Below are 22,349 nucleotides of genomic sequence, written 5' to 3'. Positions count from 1 at the left end.
CAGCTTCCTCACACATGCATGAGTAACACTTGCATTACAGTATTGTGAGATGACTCTGGACAATACAGGAACTGTTTGGCCCCCCATGGGACCACAGTAATATACACTGCCTGTTGGTAACCATGACATCGGCATGCGACACATTCCTGTATACTTTCAGGCTATGCATCCACTTAGGCACTCACACCAACCAACTTGACTCTCATGAAGAAATATTTATAGACTTCATCAACTCTCCTACAACTTAATCCAAATTCAGAGCCAGTAAAGCTACATGGATTTATAACAGAGAAAAGAGTGTTTCAGAACCTCTAGCTCTAGCTTTGCTGTAAGATAAAACCTATCTCTTTCTTCAGCACACTGGCTGATGCTTCCCTGAAGACATGAAGGAGCAGAGCAGAGACCGCCAGGTACCAAACAGCCCTCCCACTCGCCTGGGTGAATGCTTGGTGCTGCCTCTGTGCACCCCACTTCTAAATATGAGCAGAGCACAGCACTCTCTTGGTACCTGAGAGAAGTTTCTAACAAGAAAGAGGGATGCAGAAGCTGACCATAGTGTTTCAAACCGGTAATCCCAGCCCTTGGGAGGCTGACACAGGAGGATCACAAGTTTGACATCAGCCTGGGCAACTAGTGAGACTCTGTCTCAATAAACAAACAAACAAACAAACAAACAAACAAACAAGCTAGAGATCATACTCTTAAATGAAATAAATCAGACCCACATGAACAAACTTCGTATTGTCTCTTTTGTGTGGGAATCTGAAAGAGAAAATGGAATCTGAAGAGTACAATAGATACTGGAAAAAGAGAAGGAACTTATTCAAAAGGAAAGAGTTACTGAGCTGAGGAGAAGGACAGGAGAGGGACTGGGGGAAAGATTAGATACATCTATGGATTTCTGCTGGTTTACAGAAAGGAGCAGATAGTGCTTAATTTGTTTTGACTCTTTTTTTAGTTGTTTTTCCTTTTTCTCTTCTTAATTTCTTATATAATTCTTTTTTCTTTTTTCTTTCTTCTTCCAATTTTGCATGCATATATCTGATAATATGAACAGCTGGTTGGAAGACAACACTATGCATTACAACAAATACTGTGAAATGCGTATGACTTCCTTAAATGAAATTCTTTATCACTTATAATTTTTCTGTTTTAATATATTTTGTACTCTCTTTAAAAAATAAAATTTAAACAAGAAAAAAAAGCAGGCAAACCACTGGCTAAAGTAAACAACTGTAGTGTAAAGCATACTGATATGTATACATACAAACACACACAAAACATGATGAGAGTTAGAAGAAGGTGAAGTCCCTGTGCCAACAGAACAAGGTGCTATTCTTTACAAGAAGAGAAAACTCCCTTGAGAGCTAAAAAATATGATAACCAAAATAAAGTTAAAGGAACCCCCAGAAAGTGTAACAAAATAAATAAAAATGGATAGAAAGTTGGAGCGAAAGATAAAACTATTAGAAGACCAAAACAGAAGGTGAAATGTCAAGAATCATAGAGCAGAGATCCTAGAAGAAAATGTCAAAGAAATAATTCAGCATTTTTCCTAGGTTTAAGGAAATAGGACTTCAGAGTAGAACAACTCATTGAATGTAAAGCACAATGAACTTAAAAATGCAGTAACACAGAACTTCAGAACAACCAAGATAAAAAGATCTCAGGAAAACAAAATGGTAAAATCCAATGGATTCAACATTGGAAACACCACACTGCTCCTCCAATAATAAACGTTAGAAACTAGAAGTTCACACTGAGCAAAATGATCTGTCAAATAAAAGAGGGTGCTAAAGAGACATTGGACATTTTTAGTCAGGTAAAGACTGAAGTACAAAATAAAAACAAGAAATATGGCTCTAGAATTTCCTGGAAGCCACTGAGGACATACCTCAGCACATGGGGGAGGGAATACAGCTGATAGCTGTGTTCTCAGGGCACAAGGGGACCAAGGCGACAGCATGGGAAAAGACCAGAGTGACATCGTACAGCACCACTGGCCAAGGAGGATTCTAGGGGTAGGAGAGGTGAGGCAGGAAGAGGGAGGGTCGGCTGTGTGGAGAGAGAGGCACACTTTGCAGATGAGTTGTTTTCTTTGTACAGTTGGCGAATAGGACTGACAGGCCTCTGAAAGATCTGCTAGTGCAAAACACTGACAGGTACACAGGGCAAGTAGAAAAAATAAAATATTATGAATTCTAAGGAAAAAATATATAATAAATCATATTCATGGGTGTCAAAACTATTTTAGGTGATGTGTGTACATGGAAGTGTGCATGTGAGTGTGTGTGTGTGTGTGTGTGTGTGTTATCATTTAAGATCTATTTCATTAGCTATTTTCAAGTGCACTTTTCATAGGCTATTTCATAGATATCTAGGACATTCTGCTGGTTCTTTTGGTAATAACAAATCATCCAGTTTCTAGCTGGCTTGCTGGCTTGTCCCCTCCACAGCAATTCTCATTCGCAAACTTTCTGGTGCTTAAGCCATGAGTCTAGCCCAGAAGAACCCAAGCTTGCTGAAGAATCAATCAATAAGGGTTCGTTGCCTTCTTCTGCCTATTGACCTGTGGTCTGCTGGTCAGTATTTATCCCTTCTTCACAAGTTCCTTATATGGTGCTTCAGGGCTCCCCATTTTTTCACCTGTGGTTACATTCTTCGAGTATCTTTTTAATAACCAATGGTACCAGCTTTTTAATTTTTAGTTTTTACTTTCCCTGCTGATTGTCTGCTTGAACTTCAGTCCTCCTTTGTGCAGATTACTTGCTTTTTCCCAGCAATTTCTATCCACAGAAGCAGCACAGGTTCACAGGAGTCGAAGATAGGTGAGCCCTGAGTAAACGGCCAACCTCCACTCTCGACCTCCCAGTATCACTTTGGACACAAGAGCAGGGTCACATGTCCAGATACTTGGCTTGGGCTGGGCCAAGGCAGGTAACATATTAAGTGCGAGCAAAGGTTCAGTACAATAAAATCAGAGGCAGGAGAGACAGCAGGCAACTGTAAATTCCAATGAAAACAGCAACCCTAACTCAGCTCTAGTTAGGGCTGCTTAGAAAAAAATGCCAGTTGCCATTGTCAGGTTCTAAAGAAGCCATAAATTTGGATGATTATGTGAAATACTGGGACTTCTTTATTTTTGGGAGTTAGTGATAACAACAACAACAAAATACACTGCTGAAAGCACACAGAGTGAGCCTGGCTCTGCTGAGCTGCTCCTGGCTACAGGCTGCATGCAAGGCTGCTAAACGACAAGAAGGCTGAAGACCAACTGTGCTAATATTCTACAGCTTCACTGGGATCAAAATGTTTCTTTTCTTGTGATTTCAAAGTTTCTATTTGAGGAAAAATGACCCAAGAACCTGGTTCCCACATCTCAGCCTAGTGTCAAATCTATTCTGAGATCGAGTTCTCTCTGTGAAGGTTTACTCACCAAATTTTCTAAGGATTTTTACTCCCTCAACATTGCTAGCCTAGCTTTGTGTTTCCATTTCAAAACAGAAAATGTATAAGAATAATGAAAATCTACACAGCCACGGGATCTCATCTTTAGCCTGCAGTTATTAGTTTTTGTCGTGAAATAAAATGCAGAGAGGCAGCCCTGGCGACAGCCCTCTGGTGTTTCCCGGTCCTTGCCTACCATCTGGTGGCAGAACTCGCTGCTGCTAAGATGGGAAATGCTCAATAAAGGAGGTAAACTGAGAACACTTGGGAGACAGGAAAGAGAGAAAAGCAGAAAAAGAGGAGCAGCAAACATAGAGCAATACAAAATGAAGCATTGCACCAGTGCCGTGAATGACTAATCTGCAGATTAGATGGCGAACTGCTAGGAATCAGCTACTGGTCTCTTAGGTAAAACCTTGAAGTTCCCTCTGTAAAGAAAATTCCACATTTCCCTGGTTCCGAAAAAAAAAGAAAAAAGAAAAAAGAAAATTCCACATAAAATTGTTATCTCTCCGCTTGTATCGCAGAACACTGATTGGAAAAGAAGACAGAAGGAAGGGCAGAGAGGTAGTCATTCTTAAAGGACAGGAGAAGCAGTCTGCTATGAACTGGATTACGTCACTTAGAAGTTCACATTGAAGTCTTAATAACCCCCGGAACCCCTGAATTTGACCTTTTCAGAAACAGGATTGCTGCAGATATAATCAGGTAAGGTGAGCTGATACTGCTATACCATGGACCCCTCATTCTATACGACTGGTGGACTCGTAAGGAAAGGGAAATCTGAATGTGGACACACACGGAGAAGGGCATATGCAAAGGAAGACAAGATTGGGGTGCTGCAACAGAAGCCAAGGTCCACCAAAGATTATCAGCAAAAGACTAGGACCTGGGACAGAGCCCAGCACAGACTCTCTCACAGTCTCTCTCACAGACTCTCTCAGAAGGAACCCTCCCTGCTGACACTAGGTCTGGTCACCCAGCCTCCAGGACTGTGAGGATAACTTTCTGTTATTTAAATCACCTGGTTCCTGGTCTTCTGTCATAGAAGTCTAGTTAACAGCTAACAGTGTTACCTCTGGCTGGCCTTGAACATGTGATCCTCCTGCCTCTGCTGCCCACATGGCTGGGGTTACGGGCAAGCATCACTGTGCTCTGCTTTGTCGTTTTTTTCCTGTTTTTAAAAATTGTCATCATTGTTTTTTGTGTCATTGAAATTCCATATCATTTACCATGTACATTCCAGAGATAGTCAGCAGATTCCATTCAAGTTAGCAAATATTTATTCAGCATCTACCATAACAAGGTATTTAAAATTGAAATAAGCACTCATTGCTTGACTTGCAAAAAGGACATTTGCTAGAAGAGAAAACACAACTGGTCTGATGTGAACTTTCTCATCTTTATTTTTTTTATTTATTTTTATTTATTTATTTATTTATTTATTTGCAGAACCAGGGATTGAACTCAGGCCCTTACACTTACCTACCAAGCACTTATTCTATTGAGCTATCTCCCTGGCCCCCTAACTTTCTCCTCTTAAAACTGCAGAAATCCACTCATAAATGTAGATGCAAAAATCCTCAATGAAATATTAGCACATCAAATCCAGGAACATACAAGTGGTACCTACTATGGCCCAGTGGGAATTATCCCTGGTATGGGGGACTAATTCAAACATTTTAAAAATCAATTACAAATCAACAGGTTAAAGAAGAAAAATTGTGTAATCATATCAATAAACGCAGGAAAGGTATTTGGCACACACTGGATGCCTGCAGTGCACTCGGAACAGAGAGGAAATCCTCGACCTGATAAGGAACTGGGGAGAAAACTGGGGCTAGCGTTATTCATAGTGCTGAGAGACGGACAGCTTCCAGAATAAGGAGCAAGCAAGGATGGCCTCTCTCGCCACGCTTTGACATTATACTGGACATTCTAGATGTTGCAATTAGACTAAAAGAGAAAAAAATGTGAAATCAGGAAGGCAAAAAATTAGACAAATAACCAAACAAGCAAAAAACCCAAAGCCCAGAGAGCTGAGGGCCACACATTCAATGTAACACCTAGGAAGGAGAAGGGCTAGAAGGCGCTCAGTGGCCCCAGCTCCTGGTTCTTCACACTCAGGACTTCAGGCCACTTTTTCTTGTCCAGAAAGACTAAAACTATTACTGCTCTTCATTTTCTCAACTTATGCAAAAAATTAGAACCAGACAGGACACTGGCTAGTGGCAGAGACCCACGTATAATCCTTGGCAATGGTGTGCCCAATGTGGATGCTGAACGCTTTTACATGCAGTCCCCCATGTAGTGCAATGAAACCTGAGAGGGACTACTGTCACCTCCCATTGAATTGATAAGGAACCTAGAGCCCCGAAAGGTCAGTCAAGGGCAATCATCTCTGGTGCAGAGCCCACTCTCTAAGCAGCTATTTAAAGTTACCTCTCTGAGAAAGAAAGAAATAAAGAGAGACAGACAGAGAGACAGAGAGACAGATAGAAACCACCCAAGGTACCAATGAAACTAGCCTCACTCAACTTTTAAAGTTAATATGATTTTGAGCCACCATTATGAGAAGATAGTGCCCTAAGCTCCCTCCACCACACTGAATACCAAAGGTTTCTATAGGGCTCCTAAGACCAAGCAGTAGAGAGCAGAAGTCCTACATTTGCAGAGATCAAGATAAAATAAAAAAAAAAACACTAAAAATTCAACTCAAATCAATAACGACATTAGCACCAAATCACTCTGAGTCATGACTACCACATATGTCACAGAAGTTGAAAATAAGATGGGTGGGAAAAGCTTTAAATGAAGATTATGGAAAGGCAACTTTTTGTTAGCAAAAAAAAAAAAAAAAAAAACTCAGTGGTACACTGAGTTCAGACATGAGCCCTTATCTCATCTCCTACAAATGGAACTTGAACTTAAAAAAAAATTACTTGGCTGTCTGTACCAAGGGTGTACAAGGTTAAAGAAAGTATAGTCACTCTTTCCTTTGAGATTATTCGATAACTAAAGAAGCTCAGGCCTGGTGGTGGGGAAGTCCCTGCCTCTAACAGATGTGGGATGGGAGGAGGGGAAGGTGGAAGAGGAAGAAGGCATGGCTGTTGCTCGTGGGCTGTCGTTTTGAGAATGTACTGGGAATTCCCTGTCTTCCCTGGGATCCTTGCTTCTGTCATGCATTCATTCAGCAAATATTTTCTAAAAGTGCACTACATGCCAGGCATGGTGCCCTGGGATGAGGGACCCAGCAACCCCAGAGCAGACAGGGTGCTTCCTGCATGGAGAGAACATTCTAGCACAGCGAGGTCAGCGACTGAACAGTAGGGACCCCATCAAGCATGATGTGTTCTAGCAGGAGCAGAAGGAACTGGGGAAATAGATGACCGCATGCAAAGACAAGCGGGCAAGTAACTGTCAAGGCAAGACCTGAAAGATAAAGAAGGTTAGCCAGCCTGCAGAGGAGAAGCGCAGAGGGCCAAGGAAGGATGAGGGAAAACAATGGCAGGGAAGACAGGGGAGAGAAAGGATGGGCATCTTCATGACTGCGAACAGCAGGGACAGGTTTTGGGAGTCCTGTCAGCAGCCTTCGGGAGTGTGGGCTTTCAACAGACTTGGAATGAAGCAGCACAGGAATGCAGTAGGACAAGTGAGGGCCAGCAAGGCCTTGAGGGGGAGAGGCAGCAAAGAGCTAGACACACAGCCACCGTGGTGGGAAGGGGCTTGGCAGGTCTATCAGGTCATGTTTCAAAATTCTTTGCCATGCTCCGTGTCCTGCAAGAAGGCGCATCCCCCCAGGTCGTTCACTCCAGCCTCACATTTTACAAGTGAGGAAACTGAGGCACAGAGAAGGGAAAGAATTCATCAGGAGCACAAAGACAGTGAGCAAAGCCAGATGCAGGAGCCAGGCTCCCGGTATGCACTGTACTCCACTTTGGCGAGCAGGCTAACGCTTCCTTCCTACTCAGCACGGGACAGAGCAAATCTGTTCACTCGGAGTACAGTACCCTGTCTTGTGCTGTCTTCTGCTTTTGCATTGTGAATTTGCTAAAGGAGAGCATTTCACAACAGCTCACTAAAATAATAACAATAACAATAATGATAACAACAATCATATGTAGACTAGTGTAGCAGTGCACACCTGTAATCCCAGCACTTGGGAGGCTGAGGGAGGAAGAGTACTGGAGTTCGAGACCAGTCTGGGCTACATAGTGAGTTCAAGGCCAGCTTGAACTACAAAGTGAGACCCTGTCTCAAAAAGTCTGATGATGATAAGAATAATAATAATAATCAGTAATAAAAGAAGAAAGAGGAGATGATTTGAGTGTCTCAGTAATTTTACAATGAACAATATAGTCAAAAACACTTATATAAACATTTTAACTGTAGGAAAAAAATACTATTATTTGCTGGACTGTTATAAGCTTTCTAATTTTCCAACATAAATATATAAACATGTTTTCTTACAAAGCATACTGTAAAAATTATCAATTGTCTTTGATTTTTGATTCCTACTAATGAATCCTATCTTTTTTTCCATAATTTTATTGAGAAAAATCCTATCTTTAAAAAATAATTTCCTACAGCTATAATAGATATTCCTAGGTAGGCTACAGAACTGCAAAGACAGTGGGTTTTTGGTTTTTGGTTTTGTGTTTTGTAATACTACAGATTGTACCCAGAACTTCATAGATGTTAGGCAAGTGCTTTAGCATGGAATTTCATCCTAACCCCTTTTATTTACTTTTTTAAATTTTAAGACAAGGTCTCTCTAAATTGCCCAGGTTGACCTTGCACTTGAGACCTTTCTGCCTCAGCTTCTAAAGTAGCCAGGATTATAAATTTACACCACCACGTACAATGACAGCAGCTCTCCAACAAAATCGATAACTGCATAAATCTCCAAGGCAGTAAGGGCAAACTGTTACAACAGTGTACTTTCCTGTCATTCACTCTGAGACATGTTCAACCACAGCATGAAGTAAACTGTTGAGGATTTCCTCAGTGTTCTTGGAAGAGGTATTGTTACTAAAGATGTGATTCTGCTCCACCACTCACAGATCTCAGAAGAGGCATCTTTCTGGAAACTGCATCGTACAGCAATAGTTCGGAAGAATCAGGCCTATTTTGTACACGAAGCTAGTGTAAATTTACATCCTTTACTACAGAAATCATGTTTCACAACCAATAAGACCATTTTTCCATTACTACAATCTATTTGTATTAAAATCAGAATCTATCCACCAATGAAAATTTCTGTACTGGTAAATACAGACCCATTTTTTTTTTTCCTATGACTGCTTGAATCCTATTTAAAGAAGCTTTGACGTATTATACTACAAAATGTAAAATAACATATGTGCCAGCCAGTTAGGATAATTACCTGAAAGTCAGTGGTATTCAGTGAAAACGACTGGCAGCTGCAAGGTCTTCTATTCTCAACTATGTCATTAAGTCACTTATAAGTTCATTCTTTTAGAAAGGTAAAGCTTTATCCAAAATCCAATGCAGCCAATTCATTTTTTAAATTTATATTCAAGGGAAGTTAGAAGAAACTATATAAAGATAGCACACAAAAGGGTCTACAGAGTGTTCAGGGTCTCACTACTAGATCAGACTTGTAGTGATCCTCCTGTTTACAGCCTCCCAAGAGCTGGGGTTACAGGCATGTGCCACCACGCCCAGTCTAAGGCTCTACTTTTGTGTTACTAAAGATTAAGGTGCAAATTCCCTACATAATCACTTCTCACTTTACACAAGTAATGTGTTTATCAGCATAGGAGACATCCAGGATGATGCTAAAGGTGGAGTACTCAAAAAAATCCTTCGCTAGGATTTTAAGGTAGGTTCTTAAAAGTCCTAGACCACAGGGCACTTATTACTGTTGAGCTGGAAAGTATCTACTAAGCTCAGAAAGCAATGTGGGCGATTCAAGGCGACCTAAACAAGGCAGAGGACAATGAAGACGGAAGCAGTGAGGCCAACAGATATTTCATCAGGGTACAACTGTCCTGGTCTTTGAAAGGTTCAGTAAACAGCATAAATGTGAGAATCAAGGTCTTCACTAACCTATAATAGAACATAGAACTGTAACTGACCTGCCCTGTATGTTTCCCGTAGACTGAACAATCGCACATTAGGAAAAAAACACAATCAAAGTCAGGTAAAACTAGAGAGGTAAACCTCCTGTCCTGGTTTTTTTTCTCATGGCTGAGACAAAATACCAGACAACCAAAGTTAAAGAAGGAAAGATTTATTTAGCCTACAGTGTATAGTGGTTTCAGTCCATGGTCAGTCAGCTCTGGGGCAGGGTGGTGTGACAGAGGGGCATCGCAGAGGAGAAGCAGTTCATGGGAGAGCAGGCAGAGGCAGCAAAGAGGCAAGCAAGCAGCAGCAGCAGCAGCCTGCCTTCTTTCTGTCTCTTTGTGGTCCACCCAGGCTACAGGCCTATTGATTGGTGTCACCCATACCCAGGGTGGGGCTTCCATTACCTACACCGTTAATCCCAGTACCACACTCTTAATCCACATTCACATACTCTAATCCAGCCACCTCCAAAGCTCCCCATATAGGAGTGTATGAGGCTTGGGGAGGGGATGCATCTAGAGACAAGCCATAACAGCTCCCAACTGATAGCTAGGTTTGTGCTCCTAAATTTAGGCCCCACCCTGTTCCAGCAGGACAGAAGATCAGGGTCACACAGGCGCAAACCCCACGCCCTCCAAATGAGTAGCTGTGCCCACAGAGGCACAGGCACTATTTACCTTCACTACACACCCTTCAGTGAGTGTGTCCCGTCCCAAAGCCAGCACTCCCATCCTTCTGCTTTTCAGGTCGCTGACGCCAGACTACGGGCGACAGAAAACACTAGGAAGTGCTGGATTCAATTATTTAAAAAATGGAGAGGCAGGACTAAGACAATATGTGTAAATACCAACTCCCCAAGGTGAATGTATTATTCATAACGCACTGCAACGTGAACTAATAAAATAAAGAACATTAAAGGTAAAATCTGCACATCCCAACTGCATGTTCATCTTGACTATCCAGAGTCAGGAAAAGACTTAACTTTGCAGCACTACACCTTCTTTAAAATAAATTAAAAGATAAAAAGTAAAAAGGACAAGGAAAACAAGGTTTATGGAAAGGAAGTGTGAATGTTTGTTTGATCAAACTTGCATACCTATATCTGGTAATCTCAGCAAGCAATGTGATAGAATACCCAATATAACAATTGTTAATTTTCTATTCTTGGTTTGAAATTCTGTATCATTTGTATAGTTTTATGTTGCTTTGTTTTTGGCTTTGTTCTTATTTGCTTTTGTTTTTCTTCTTTAAAATACAATTTAAAAGAGCCAGCCAAAAAGCGCGGCCAGGGGTTCAATCCCGGGGCCTACCGTGCCAGCCCCGACCCTGGGGAGCACTGAGATGGCAGTTGAGAGTGGGCGTGGTGGCGCACACCTCTAATCCCAGCTCTTGCTAGGCTATAAATAGGCAGATCACTACGAGTCCGATCTGGTAGTGAGGCCCTCAATACCCTGTAGACCCATCCCTAAAATACAAAAAAATTAAAAATTAAATTAAATTTTTAAAAAAAGAAGAACGGGCAGCTCCGGTTCTAGTCAGCTGAAACCACCTTAAAGGATCTAGGCTTAAAGTGCATGTGTAACACTATGAGTCAGACAAAAAGAACCTTGAAAATCACCTTCATGAAGATAGGATAGCAAAATAAACGGTCTCCGAATGCCCCAGCAACTAAAATCCCAGCATCGGGCAGAAGTTGCCCGTGTGCTCAGGAAAAAAGTAATTACCACTGCAGTGTCAGAGCCGGCTCCTTACAAGCTCCCTGAATGTTCCTGAACAGCTGGTGCTTTCCATCTTTACATGCTGCCCGCTGATGCCCAGACGAGATGGTTTCACCTCAACATTCATTCTGCTACCTAAATCATCCATCAGATACTTTGGATGTTCATCCAATACCATCCTAAAATACTTTAACCAATATACACGCTAATGTCTCATCTTGAACTTTTTTTCTTTTTTCTTTTTGTCTTTGCAGTACTGGGGATCAGACCCATGAAAATACTAAACCACTTCCAAATTTCTTCTGCTTTAAGATAAGTCACCAAGGTAAGATTCAAACTTGTGAGCCTCCTGCCTCAGTCTCCTCAAAAGCTAGGATTATAGGCATGTACTTCTCTTTTTCATCCTTTTGTATCTTTTTCATCTTTTTTTTAATTTTTTTTTTTTTTTAGCACAGGGTCTACAGGGTATCACTATGTAGATCAGACTCGTAGTGATTCTCATTTTCAGCCTCCCAAGCGCTGGGATTACAGGTGCATGCCACCATGCCCAGTCTCAATGGTCATCTCAGAGCACCCCGGGGGCCAGCACTGCAAGCCGGGGATCGAACCCCTGGCCCCTGCATCTGCATAAGCAGCTGCTTTAATCCACTGAACTATCTGGGCAGCCTTATCTTTTTCATCTCAAAAAAAAAAAAAATGTGTGTGTGTGTGGGGTGTTACCAAGAATGGAACTCAGAACCTTGCACTTATTCCACTGAGCTATCTCCCCAGCCCTAAAAACCATATTTTAAAAATAGCATATTCTGAAGGCTAGCCCACAGTTTTTCTTTTAAGTTTTAGTGAGTTGAGGGAATTTTTCTTTTATTTTTCTTATATATTATACATAATTTAATTATCTTCAGGGCTTTTACAAATGATGAGAATTCTGAGGTTAAACCCGAATAATTTCTGTGTCTTCTCAAGTCTGAATATTGCCGGATATCTCCATTTTAATACTGGGGACCGAATCGAAACTGGTTACAAGAGAGTCAGCACTCTACTGAGCAGAGATTTTACCAGAAGAGACAACCAAAAAGAATGTCAAACATTTGACCTTGAGCAAAAGGAAAATAAAAACAGACTTGCATCACACACTGGAGAACCCGCACAGATCTCGAGCTGGCATGAAGTACATGTCCGTGAGTTTCCATTTGTGCAGGCGCTGAGCCCAAAGAATGCACTCAGCATCAGTCAGAAAGGCAAAATTCAGAAAATGACCAACACCCTGCAGGTTTGTTTGTTTGTTTGTTTGTTTATTTTTGGCAGAACCCGGGATTAAACTCAGGCCCTTGTGCTTGCCAGGGAAGCACTTATTCTACTGAGCCATCTCCCCAGCCCCATCCTGCAGTTTTTGACATACACAAAGAATTGTTTTGGGCCAGCAAGATAGCTCAGCAGACTAAAGCACTATCTTAGGTAAGTACAGGGACTGCACCTGGATCCCCAGAACCACATACCGCACCAGTCCCGCCCCCAGGGTGAGCCGAGCTGGCCACAGCATCCGGGTGTGTTGGCGCATGCCTATAATCCCAGTACTGGAGGGGCTGAAAGCAGGAGTCTGAGCCATGTAGTGAGACCCTACAACAACCAAATACATTTTAAAAAAATAATAATAACTTTTTCATCATTTTAGCTGTATGTAAAATAAACTCAAATCTTTCTTTTAGTTTTCTAACTATTGGAAGATGTCTTGATACTTTGAGTATTTGGACCATATTTACATTTGTGAATGTGTGGCGGGGGGGGAGGTTAAGAATTTGAGCTTTCTTTTTGGAGTCCCAGTATCTGAAAATGTTTTTTATTTATAAGATCTCAAGAAAAAAAATTATAGTGTAAACAGCATTTCAATGGCTCTCTTAAGACACAATTTCTGGTAGGTTTTTTTGCCCCCCCCCCCCTTTGTAATTCTGGGTTTTTTTTTTTTTTCCCCTCAAATGTTCTACACTAAGTTCGTATTACTGACATAATTTTTTAAACTTCAAGCAAAGATCACTGGGTAAACAGAATCACCTAGCCCAGCTCACACAGGGAGAACTGAGTGTCCCAGAACGCTGAACGGCTCGTGACAGGAACGCTGTTGAGGACACAGCCCAGCACACCCACCTGAGAACTGCGCTCTGCTGGTGAGCCTGGCAGTGGTCAGGATTCGGAGGCATGTTCTTAAGCCCAGTGAACGGTTACCATAACTCCTCCCCTATGGCAACAAAAGACCTTCAGTAGAGGAAGGTGACACAGCTAAAACTGAGCTTCAAGGACTCAGGCAATGCCATCGGGGACTCCCTGACCCTCCATCAGGGTCTCCTTGATGCCTTTGCCAACAGAAACCCCAGGGCCTGGGAAGTACCCGGATGGCACCGCTACGATATGCAGATCTTCACCTGGCAAATCTTAAATACCAGGCAAAGTAACAAACATGAGGCAAGGGAGGTGGAAAAACAATCCAAAGGGGGATCCTTTGGGATGACTTTGACCATAGAAAGCTTGAGGGTGTACAATTCCTAATCTCAAGGGCTTGTCTTTCCTTAGAGCAGAACTTAGTGATGACTGATACTGCAGCACACTGGACCAGTGCAGCAGAAAACAATTGTAGGCAACTCAATTTCCTTAGAAATCCTTGATAGCCTTCCAAATACTTAATACTTCATTTTTTAATAAGTTTTTTGCCAGACTAGTGAATTTTAAACAGACCACATTAGGAAGTTGATGACAGCCACATCAACCTCTGCTTCCTTACAGTTTGCTTCTAGCACAATAACCGGCTTCATCCTTGGTCACCACAGGCAAAGTGGGCTCCATATACTCTCTCCAAGGGACAGGCAAATCCCTGCACAGCTTACAAGGCCCTGCCCCACATGGCCCTCCTGTCCCTCCAACACCATAATCTCCTCTTTTCTGACTCACCACACTGTGGCTCCCAGCACACTCAACCCCAGGGCCTGGGCCTTTGCCTCAGCTACCCCGTTGGCCCAGAACACCTCCCTTAGATGTCTCAGAGGTCACTGCTTCACTCCCAAGAAATCTCTTCAAAGCCCTACTCCTTCAGCCTCCACTGTACCCTATATAAAACATACCACCATCACCACCCAATTGCAACTCTCCTACTCTCCCAAAGCCATTCTTTTTCAAAGCATTAATGACCCATTGTTATACTTATGACAGTGCTGTCCTTGTCCCACGCTGTACATCACAAGCTCTATGGGACAGTGACTTTTCTTCTTGGCTCTAGAGAGAAGCCTTTACCCAAAGTTACGTGGCTCAGTAAACTGCTGAGGCAAGACGAGAACACAGGGATCCTGACCTCAACACAGATGTCTTTTAACCAAAAAAAAAAAAAAAAAAAAAAAGTGACTGAACCAGTAAAACTCTAGATTAAGGAGCTTAACACATGACAGCGTAAATAAATGATACCCGACCCCATCCCAATCCCCTGACGTGTTCTGTAGTTTTCTAACACACACCTGATCCAAAACACAGTATTATTTCCTTTCTTGAAATAACACACAAAGTAATGATCTAAAAGAAAAGATGAACATCCCATTTTTTTTAAAGTACTACGCAGAAAATGTTCAACAAATACTTTGCAATTCATAAAAATAATTCCTAGAAAATCAGGCGGATGTTAGTCATTCTAGAATAGGCCACTTACAGCCATGAAGTATTCTGTCCTCAGAGACCCTTCCCCACAATACTCCTCCTAGAAGGGCAGCAGCTTTTGATTGTGGCTTAATCTTTGATTCTGCTTTTAAAAGTTGTTTAGGCTCTTTGGTGGCATTAAGTGTGGCCTCAGTCACCGCTACCATCTGACCCCAGAAGCTTTTTCTCTTTTCCCTAAACTGAAACTCCACAACTATTCAACAAGAACTCCAAGGGGCCGGGAGTTCAATCCCCAGGCCTGCTGTGCCCGCCCTGCCCCCAGGGCGCACTGAGATGGTGAATAAGACTGAAGTGGTGGCCTGCGCCTGTAATCCCAACACTTGGGAGGCTGTAAACAGGAGGATCACTCAGAGTCCAATCTACGCAGTGAGACCCTGTAGACCCTGTAGACCCTGTCCTAAACACACACACACACAAAAAAAAAAAAGAACGCCTGCTTGCTCCCTCGCCCTGACCCTCCAAGCAGGCACTACACTACTTTAATTTGCTATTAGACTATTCTAAGCACTTCACATAAGCAGTATTATACACTATGTGTCCTTTGTGACTGTCTTATCTCATTTAGCATCATGTCAACATCCATCTATATTATAGCATCCTGTGTCGGAGTTTCCTTCCTAAGGCTTAATAATACTGCAGTACATGTACATAGGTACTACATTTTGCTTATCCACGATCCTCTAATGGACATCAGATTGCTGCTGCCTTTTGCCCATGACACAGGTGTACAAACTGAGTCTCAGCTTGGGAATCTCTGAAACTTACACCCAGGCGTGCAATTGCTGGACAGCAGTTCTGTTTAATTCTTTGAGGAGATACCTACTGTCCTTTCACAGCGGCTTCGTTGTCTCACGTTCTCACACCAAAAACAGGCTTCCTTCCGCTTTTTCACATCCTCGCCTCCATTTGTCACTTCTGCTTCTATGAGCGTGCTCAGCCTAATGGCTGTGCGGGGCCATCTCACTGCAGTTTTGATTCGCACTTCCCTAATGATTGCTAAGTTGGGGATTCTATGCGCTGCTTGACCCTTCGCATATCCTCTTTGAAGAAATATCTGCCCATTGCCATCTTTCATCAGGCTGCTGGCCCCAGTTTGAACACGTCTGTCTATACAGCGGTCGATGTGGTGGGTGCTCTCAGTCAATGGTTTGGTGGAACTTGGGTCTCTATCTTGGGGCCTGTTGCACAGACGGTATAGAAATTTTGAACATAATTTTTGTTTTTAAGTTTTGTGTGTCCTTTAAATGGTGTTCCTGGCCAACAAAAAAATTGTCTGAAGCAGTACGCCATTGTTGTATAAAATGAGCTTAAGAGCTCAGCCTGCCCGACAACTATTTCTATGTATTATACAAGTTGACTGGCATCTCTAGAGGCTGAATGTGAGGGGATTACCACTATTTCTTTCGGTTCTAAGTATCTAACACCATATGTCCTAGCCCCACAACAGGGATAATCACGTGTTCTTTAAAAAGCATGAGGTAGAGAGAAGGATTCTTGCGTCAGCAGTCATGGAGCATTTCTACCTGCTTCTCAGAGACCAAGTCCCACAGAATAACACAGATCACATCACAGACCTTGTCCTCGCCCCGCAGCATGTGTGTGCTTTTGCGTGAGGAGGGAATCAGTTCCCTCTCAGACTCCCTGGCCTTAGAGAAGTGGTTTTCACATTTTTGTGGATTTTTTTTTTTTTTTTTACACATGGAAACACTAGATCTAAAAGACATTAATGACAAAAAGTGAGCAGTAAAATTTGAGTAGCTCTGGCTATAGTTCGGGGATCTCCTGGGATATCCAAGTAGCCAGCCACGTCAGCCTCAGAACCTAGGTTACCAAATGAAGCGGCAATTTATTCCATCACGCTCGAGAAGGCACCATGCCGCACACACATGGATTGTAATTATCTCCACTAAATAAAGACATTGGGGGGAGGACTAAATAATACAACAAACCACAATTTATGCAATATTTTGAATATCTGTTACTGTGTGTCACATTTTGCCACAAGTGTTTTAATCTCTCTATCTGCGTAACAAAATACCATGAAGACAGAAAGAAAAAAAAAAGAAATAGCTAAGGCTCAGAAAGGTTAAGCAACTCACTCAAGGTCACACAGCTATGAATGGCAGAACTAAGTTGAGCGGTCAGGTAGGCTGGAAGCAGGTGCCCAAATTGATAAACCTTTTCATCAACTGCAATCTTGTCTGTAGGACACAGCTGGCTGAAGCCACTCAGACACATGCCCTACATCCCTCATAAATAATTTTCCAAAGGACAGGTGAGATGAGTACCAGTATAAGAGACACAAGGACACCCTGCAGAATCACAGGGTGACCCTTTGGGCAAAGCATGAGAAGGAAGGGCAGCCCACCCCTCCACAAAGGTCTCACATTCAGAGCTGTCATCCTCCGGGGTGTCACAGAGGAGCCCTGATCTGCCCTGAGACAGAAGTCCTCCCCGTGTCTATAGGCACATGTCATACTGCCAGCTGAGACCCTGGTTCACAGAGCAGGTCCACACATTTCTATGAATCCTTAAAACATTTTGCAAAGCATGTTGAAAAGATAAAGTGTCCTACACGTGACACATCCTGACCCTGTTCAGCACAAAGTTTCCCCATGGGCTGCAGCCGCTACACACTTACTTGGTTACATCATCATTTTTACCCATCCTGCAGGCTTCTGGAAATAAAAGCAACCTGAACCTCCCAAGGCTGAGAAGCCCTGACTTCTGTGACTCTGAGAAGATGTGTCATGTGTGAAGGTAGGGAAAAGCCACAGGGAAGGGGCTGAGGCGCCCAGCTGACACCACGAACACCACACTTGCCTTGGTCTGTCGGTCGGTCAGTCTGTCTGTCTGTCTGTCTGTCTCTCTTCTTTTTTCCTTTAATGTATTTGATATAGGGTCTCACTACATACCTTGGACCCCTAGGGATCCTCCTGTTTCAGCCTCCCCAGAGCTGGGATTACAGGCATGCACTGCCAGGTTCCATCTTGATGGCTGGCTCAGCACGCCCAGGGTCGGGACCAGCGCAATATGTGGTACCAGGGATCAAACCCAGGTACCTGCGTTGGCCTAAGCAGGTACTTAGCCCACTGAGCTGTCTTACCTGCTCTTGGATTTCTCTTAAAAATGGCAAATGGTTGGCTATTCTTTGCCTTTCATTCTCTGTACCGCCCCATCTAGTTCACAGATATTTGCTGCATTAAGTTGAATAAAGAAACAAAATATAGCAAAGGGGTGGCCTTTCTGTTCCTATACTAAAAAGGTAGCACTAACCAGTGTCTACTCCCACCCCCAGGCCAAAATCCTCAGGGATGTACCTGACACTACCTGGCCAAAGACTCTAAAATCTTCCCAAATGTAATTCTCACTGATCACATGAACATTCGGTATTTGCAAAACATTCTCCTGTTTGAAATACAGAAATTCTTAGTTGTACTTCAAACAAAAAAGGGGAGGCTATATGTTAAACTAAAAACACAAGAGTTCTAGAACTGGGGCTGGGGTGATAGCTCAGAGGCATAAGCACCTACCCGGCTAGCACGTCATGCTAGCCCTGGGCACACTGTGCTGGCCCCAAGTTCTGGAACTGCACAGAGGATTTCAGGCTAGCAGGAAGAATACCATTGAATGTCAGTCAGGATTTGACTTAAACTGCTTATTCATTTCACCAGTAGGGTTGATAGAGTTAGCAAAACAATAGTACTGACTCTGAAAATAAATTTAGAAGCCACATTGGAAACCCTCTGAGTGTTTTTCACTATGAAGTTCAAGAGATGGCCACTGGGCCTCTGCACGTGGCCAGCCTAAGTCCCATGCTCCAGGCTAGGACACATTGTCTTTGGGCAGAACTGGGATAAAGTATCCACGACTGAGCTGGGATGCTAACCAAGCATGGGTTGAGACTCAGTCAGCTAATGCCAAGCAAAGCCAGTTCATGATTCTTGAGGGTCTGACCCAACTCCCACGGTAACAATCACTTTTTCTCAGAAGTTCAAGAGCCATCTGTTGTACTATGTAGCCTACAATAAAGGCCTGCCCACCAACCCAGCATATGAACACTGTAAGCAAAATCAAGACAATGGGTCCCTGTTGCCTGCAAAATCTAAATATTCTCAAATTCCACAATGATTGAGCCAGATGCACCATGCACCACTATGCACGCACTATTCTGCATTCTGTAGAACACAATACTCATAGGGTGAACCTTATCACCTGTTGGGGTGATGGGTTAAGTGAGGAATGAAGGTAATATATGAGCCTCTATGACACACAGTGGATGACTCTTCTTTCCCTTCCTTTGCGTGTGAAAATAAAACTACTTCAATGGGGTACTTGTGAAAAGCATATCGAGAGATCAGCAATTCTTTCAGAGCAAAACAGGTCCCAGGCCCTAAGCGTACAGCACTGCTAAGGGAAGCAGGAAGGAGAAGGAGCCACAAGCCATATGGGTCATAATAACACATAGCACAGTGCAGATAGCATGGAGAAAAGGCGGCAGTCGGGAGGCGTCTCACAGAATGCTAAGGACTAAGCTCAGAGAATAGCAGTGACACGGAGATTCTAACACCAGCCTTCCCACCCAACAAATGCATTCTACCCACATACATTGCCCCAGGACTGCTGGCCCCAGCTGAGCGACCCAAGTCTCCGCTACATCGCTACATAACAGACACAGACTCCACAAGTAACTGCAGACCATTCTTCTATGTTGACAACTAAATGAAACAGCCTATAACCAATGTGATGAGCCCTCTGCAGGAGAGATGGACCAATCACCATGACTGGGGGGGAGGTTACAGTAAGACACTGCTGGAAGGATAATCAGAAAGTGGGGCTCAGATGTACCTGCAGAAGTCAATCTAAAGAAAGATGTGTTCACAGCAGCAGGATGCAGGTGCTTGCAAAGATGAGGGAAAATTTGTGAGCGCATCCCCATGGAAACAGGCAAGAGGTCTGGGCTTTAGGAGTATCTGCTGTTGACCGTTTAGCTGGAGTAGAGACAAATACAACAGAGTTAGGGCAGTAAGGATGTGTTAGTTAGCCCGTACGTCTCTCTACTTTGATTACAGTCTCTCCCAAGAAATTTTCTGCTCGTCATCTAATTTCTCAGGGTAAATCTTTCCCAGGAAGGCTTAAACATGTGGACCGACTAATGTTAGCATGGTATTCTACATGACAATTATATTCTTGGGTAAAAATGACTTACCACATTGCAGGTGTGGTGCTGAGAACTGTTTTATCTACTTACCTTGTTTTGTTATATTGAAGCCAAAAAGGAGAAGAAAGAAATGGGGGGAGGGGAAGAGAAGAGAAAAAAAAAAAAAAAAAAGAGAAGAAGGAGAGGAGAAGTAGAAAACACAGAAGTAGAAAAAGAAGTGCCTCCCAGGCAAGCACAAGGTCCTAAGTTCGATTCCTGGTACCAAAAGAAGAAGGAGAGGGAGGAGGGGAGGAGGAGAAGGGAAAGGAAAAGGGAAAAGGGAAGAAGAAAACAAGCAAGCAAGTTAGTTAAGTTGTTGACACAAAAGGCTTTTCCAGATGGGTGGCATGGCTAGATTCTGAATGCAGGTTGGACAATTCAGTTTGATTTTCAAAAATACCCAATGTCCAAGGATAATCTGGAAGGAAGGGGGTTATCTGTAGAGGTCCTGAAAGAATATGCAAAATTTGGATTTATCATCCTTCCTGTAAAGGACAGAAATTTTAACAGACTGTCAAAGTCGCTCTTGTCTTCAAAAACTTAACTACAATCTATTTTGCAGATAACACTACTGGATGGTCGTACACTTAAGCTTTAGCTACAGGGAAATAGCTTAGTACTATTTAACTGTTATCAAAGTAACTCCAAGGCTAATTACTTGATAGTGAACTCAAATCCCATGACATGATTCAGGGCCTTCTTCTGCCCTTACAAGGTGACATGGTGGAGAGAGAACAGCAAGGTAAACACCACCTGCTCTCAGCCTGGTGGCTTCAAGTTGTCTGTACTCAGGCGACACAGCAAGAATCCAATCCAAACCCCGGCCAACCCATCCTGTGATCCTGGCAGTAGCCACATGCAGACAGACCCAACACCTTGGTTCTAATACTGTCTGTCTGTCTGTCTGTCTGTCTGCCTGCCTGCCTGCCTGCCTGCCTGCCTATTTTACACAAGATTTGCCAAATAGTCAAATTATATGGAGTGTTTTTCAAGGGTAAATGTAACAGATGTGCAGAGGTTCCTTCTGCTAGAAATAACCATTCTTCATGCCTCACTCCACAGAAAAACAAACTATTTTCTCACTTCTTTCCCTTGCCAGATATTTAAAATAGTTATCCTAAAATTCATAAGTCCAAACTAATTTTAGGAGTGCATAGTAACAGAATAAACCATAAAGGCATTGACACCCAGAAGTACTTCTAGCAGTGAGCTATAAACCTCCTGGTATTGAATTATGAATCCTTCAAGGGTATGATAAAACTATCATTTCAAGACGCTTTGTAAGGAGAAGGAAGTCCTTTGGGATTATCTTATTCCACAGTGCACAAAAGAGAATTTTGTATCCTTTTTTTTTTTTTTTTTTTTTTTTTGGTCACTTTTTCTCAAGGCTTTAAACTTTTAACTTCCATGACCAAGACTCTAGAACAGAACATAATTTTAAATCGAAAGTACAGAAACATTCGTGTTGCAAACATTTATTGCACTGTATTCTGCTCTTTGAGCTCCTAACCGATAAAAATTCTAACACATTCACAGGTGGTAAAACATAGCTAACAAAAAAAAAAAAAAAAAGTGGAATCTAAAAGTTGGTTTATTTAAAAATCCAATGGGTAGTCCTAGCCCAGGCCCGGTGAGTGTGTGGGAGAGCTTCCTGCTACACTGCACCTGCAGGACCTACTAGTCCCAGCCCAGGCACAGTGTGGGTGAGTGAGACCCTCTTCCACACCCTTGGTACGCCCCCCATCACTCTGCAGCACTTCCCCCACTCTGCCCACCAAGTAGAAATTTCTGCCGTGTTCAGGGAACCCCCAGACCCAGTCCTAGCCCAGGCCCGGTGAGTGTGTGGGAGAGCTTCCGGCTACCCTGGGCCAATGTGACCTACCGGTCCCAGCCCAGGCAGAGCATGGGAGAGACCCTCTTTCACCTCCTTGGGGGGGGTCCCCACCACTTCGTAGTACCCCCCCACACCCCGCCCACCAAGTAGGAATTTCGGTCACGTTCCGGGAACCCCCAGATCTAGTCCTAGCCCAGGCCAGGTGAGTGTGTGGGAGAGCTGCTTCTCCCCCCTACTTCATCTTGTCCCCTCCAGACTCAGGTCAGGCCTGGCATACAGGTCTGGGGTGAAACCTTGCAGCTGCAATCTCTGAAGAGAGTGTAGGGGACAGAACCACCCAGCTAGTCCAGGAGCAGAACATCTTGCC

At 43.1% G+C, this 22,349-nt stretch overlaps 1 protein-coding gene across 1 annotated transcript in view; it reads right to left on the bottom strand.

Annotated features, from left to right (window-relative positions):
* The window catches only part of Ap1s3 (adaptor related protein complex 1 sigma 3 subunit), a 70,754-nt gene that overhangs the window by 37,320 nt on the left and 11,085 nt on the right, over nucleotides 1-22,349 (bottom strand). Inside the window, exon 2 of the mRNA XM_004638233.2 lies at nucleotides 11,663-11,668. Within this exon, the coding sequence (XP_004638290.2) occupies nucleotides 11,663-11,668 (6 nt within the window). The remainder of the gene's footprint in view (nucleotides 1-11,662; nucleotides 11,669-22,349) is intronic.

This window comes from Octodon degus, unplaced genomic scaffold, assembly GCF_000260255.1.
Source record: "Octodon degus isolate 3935 unplaced genomic scaffold, OctDeg1.0 scaffold00096, whole genome shotgun sequence".
Taxonomy (NCBI): domain Eukaryota; kingdom Metazoa; phylum Chordata; class Mammalia; order Rodentia; family Octodontidae; genus Octodon; species Octodon degus.
Note: the sequence above shows the minus strand (reverse complement) of the source record. Positions and strands in the feature narration are given on the sequence as shown.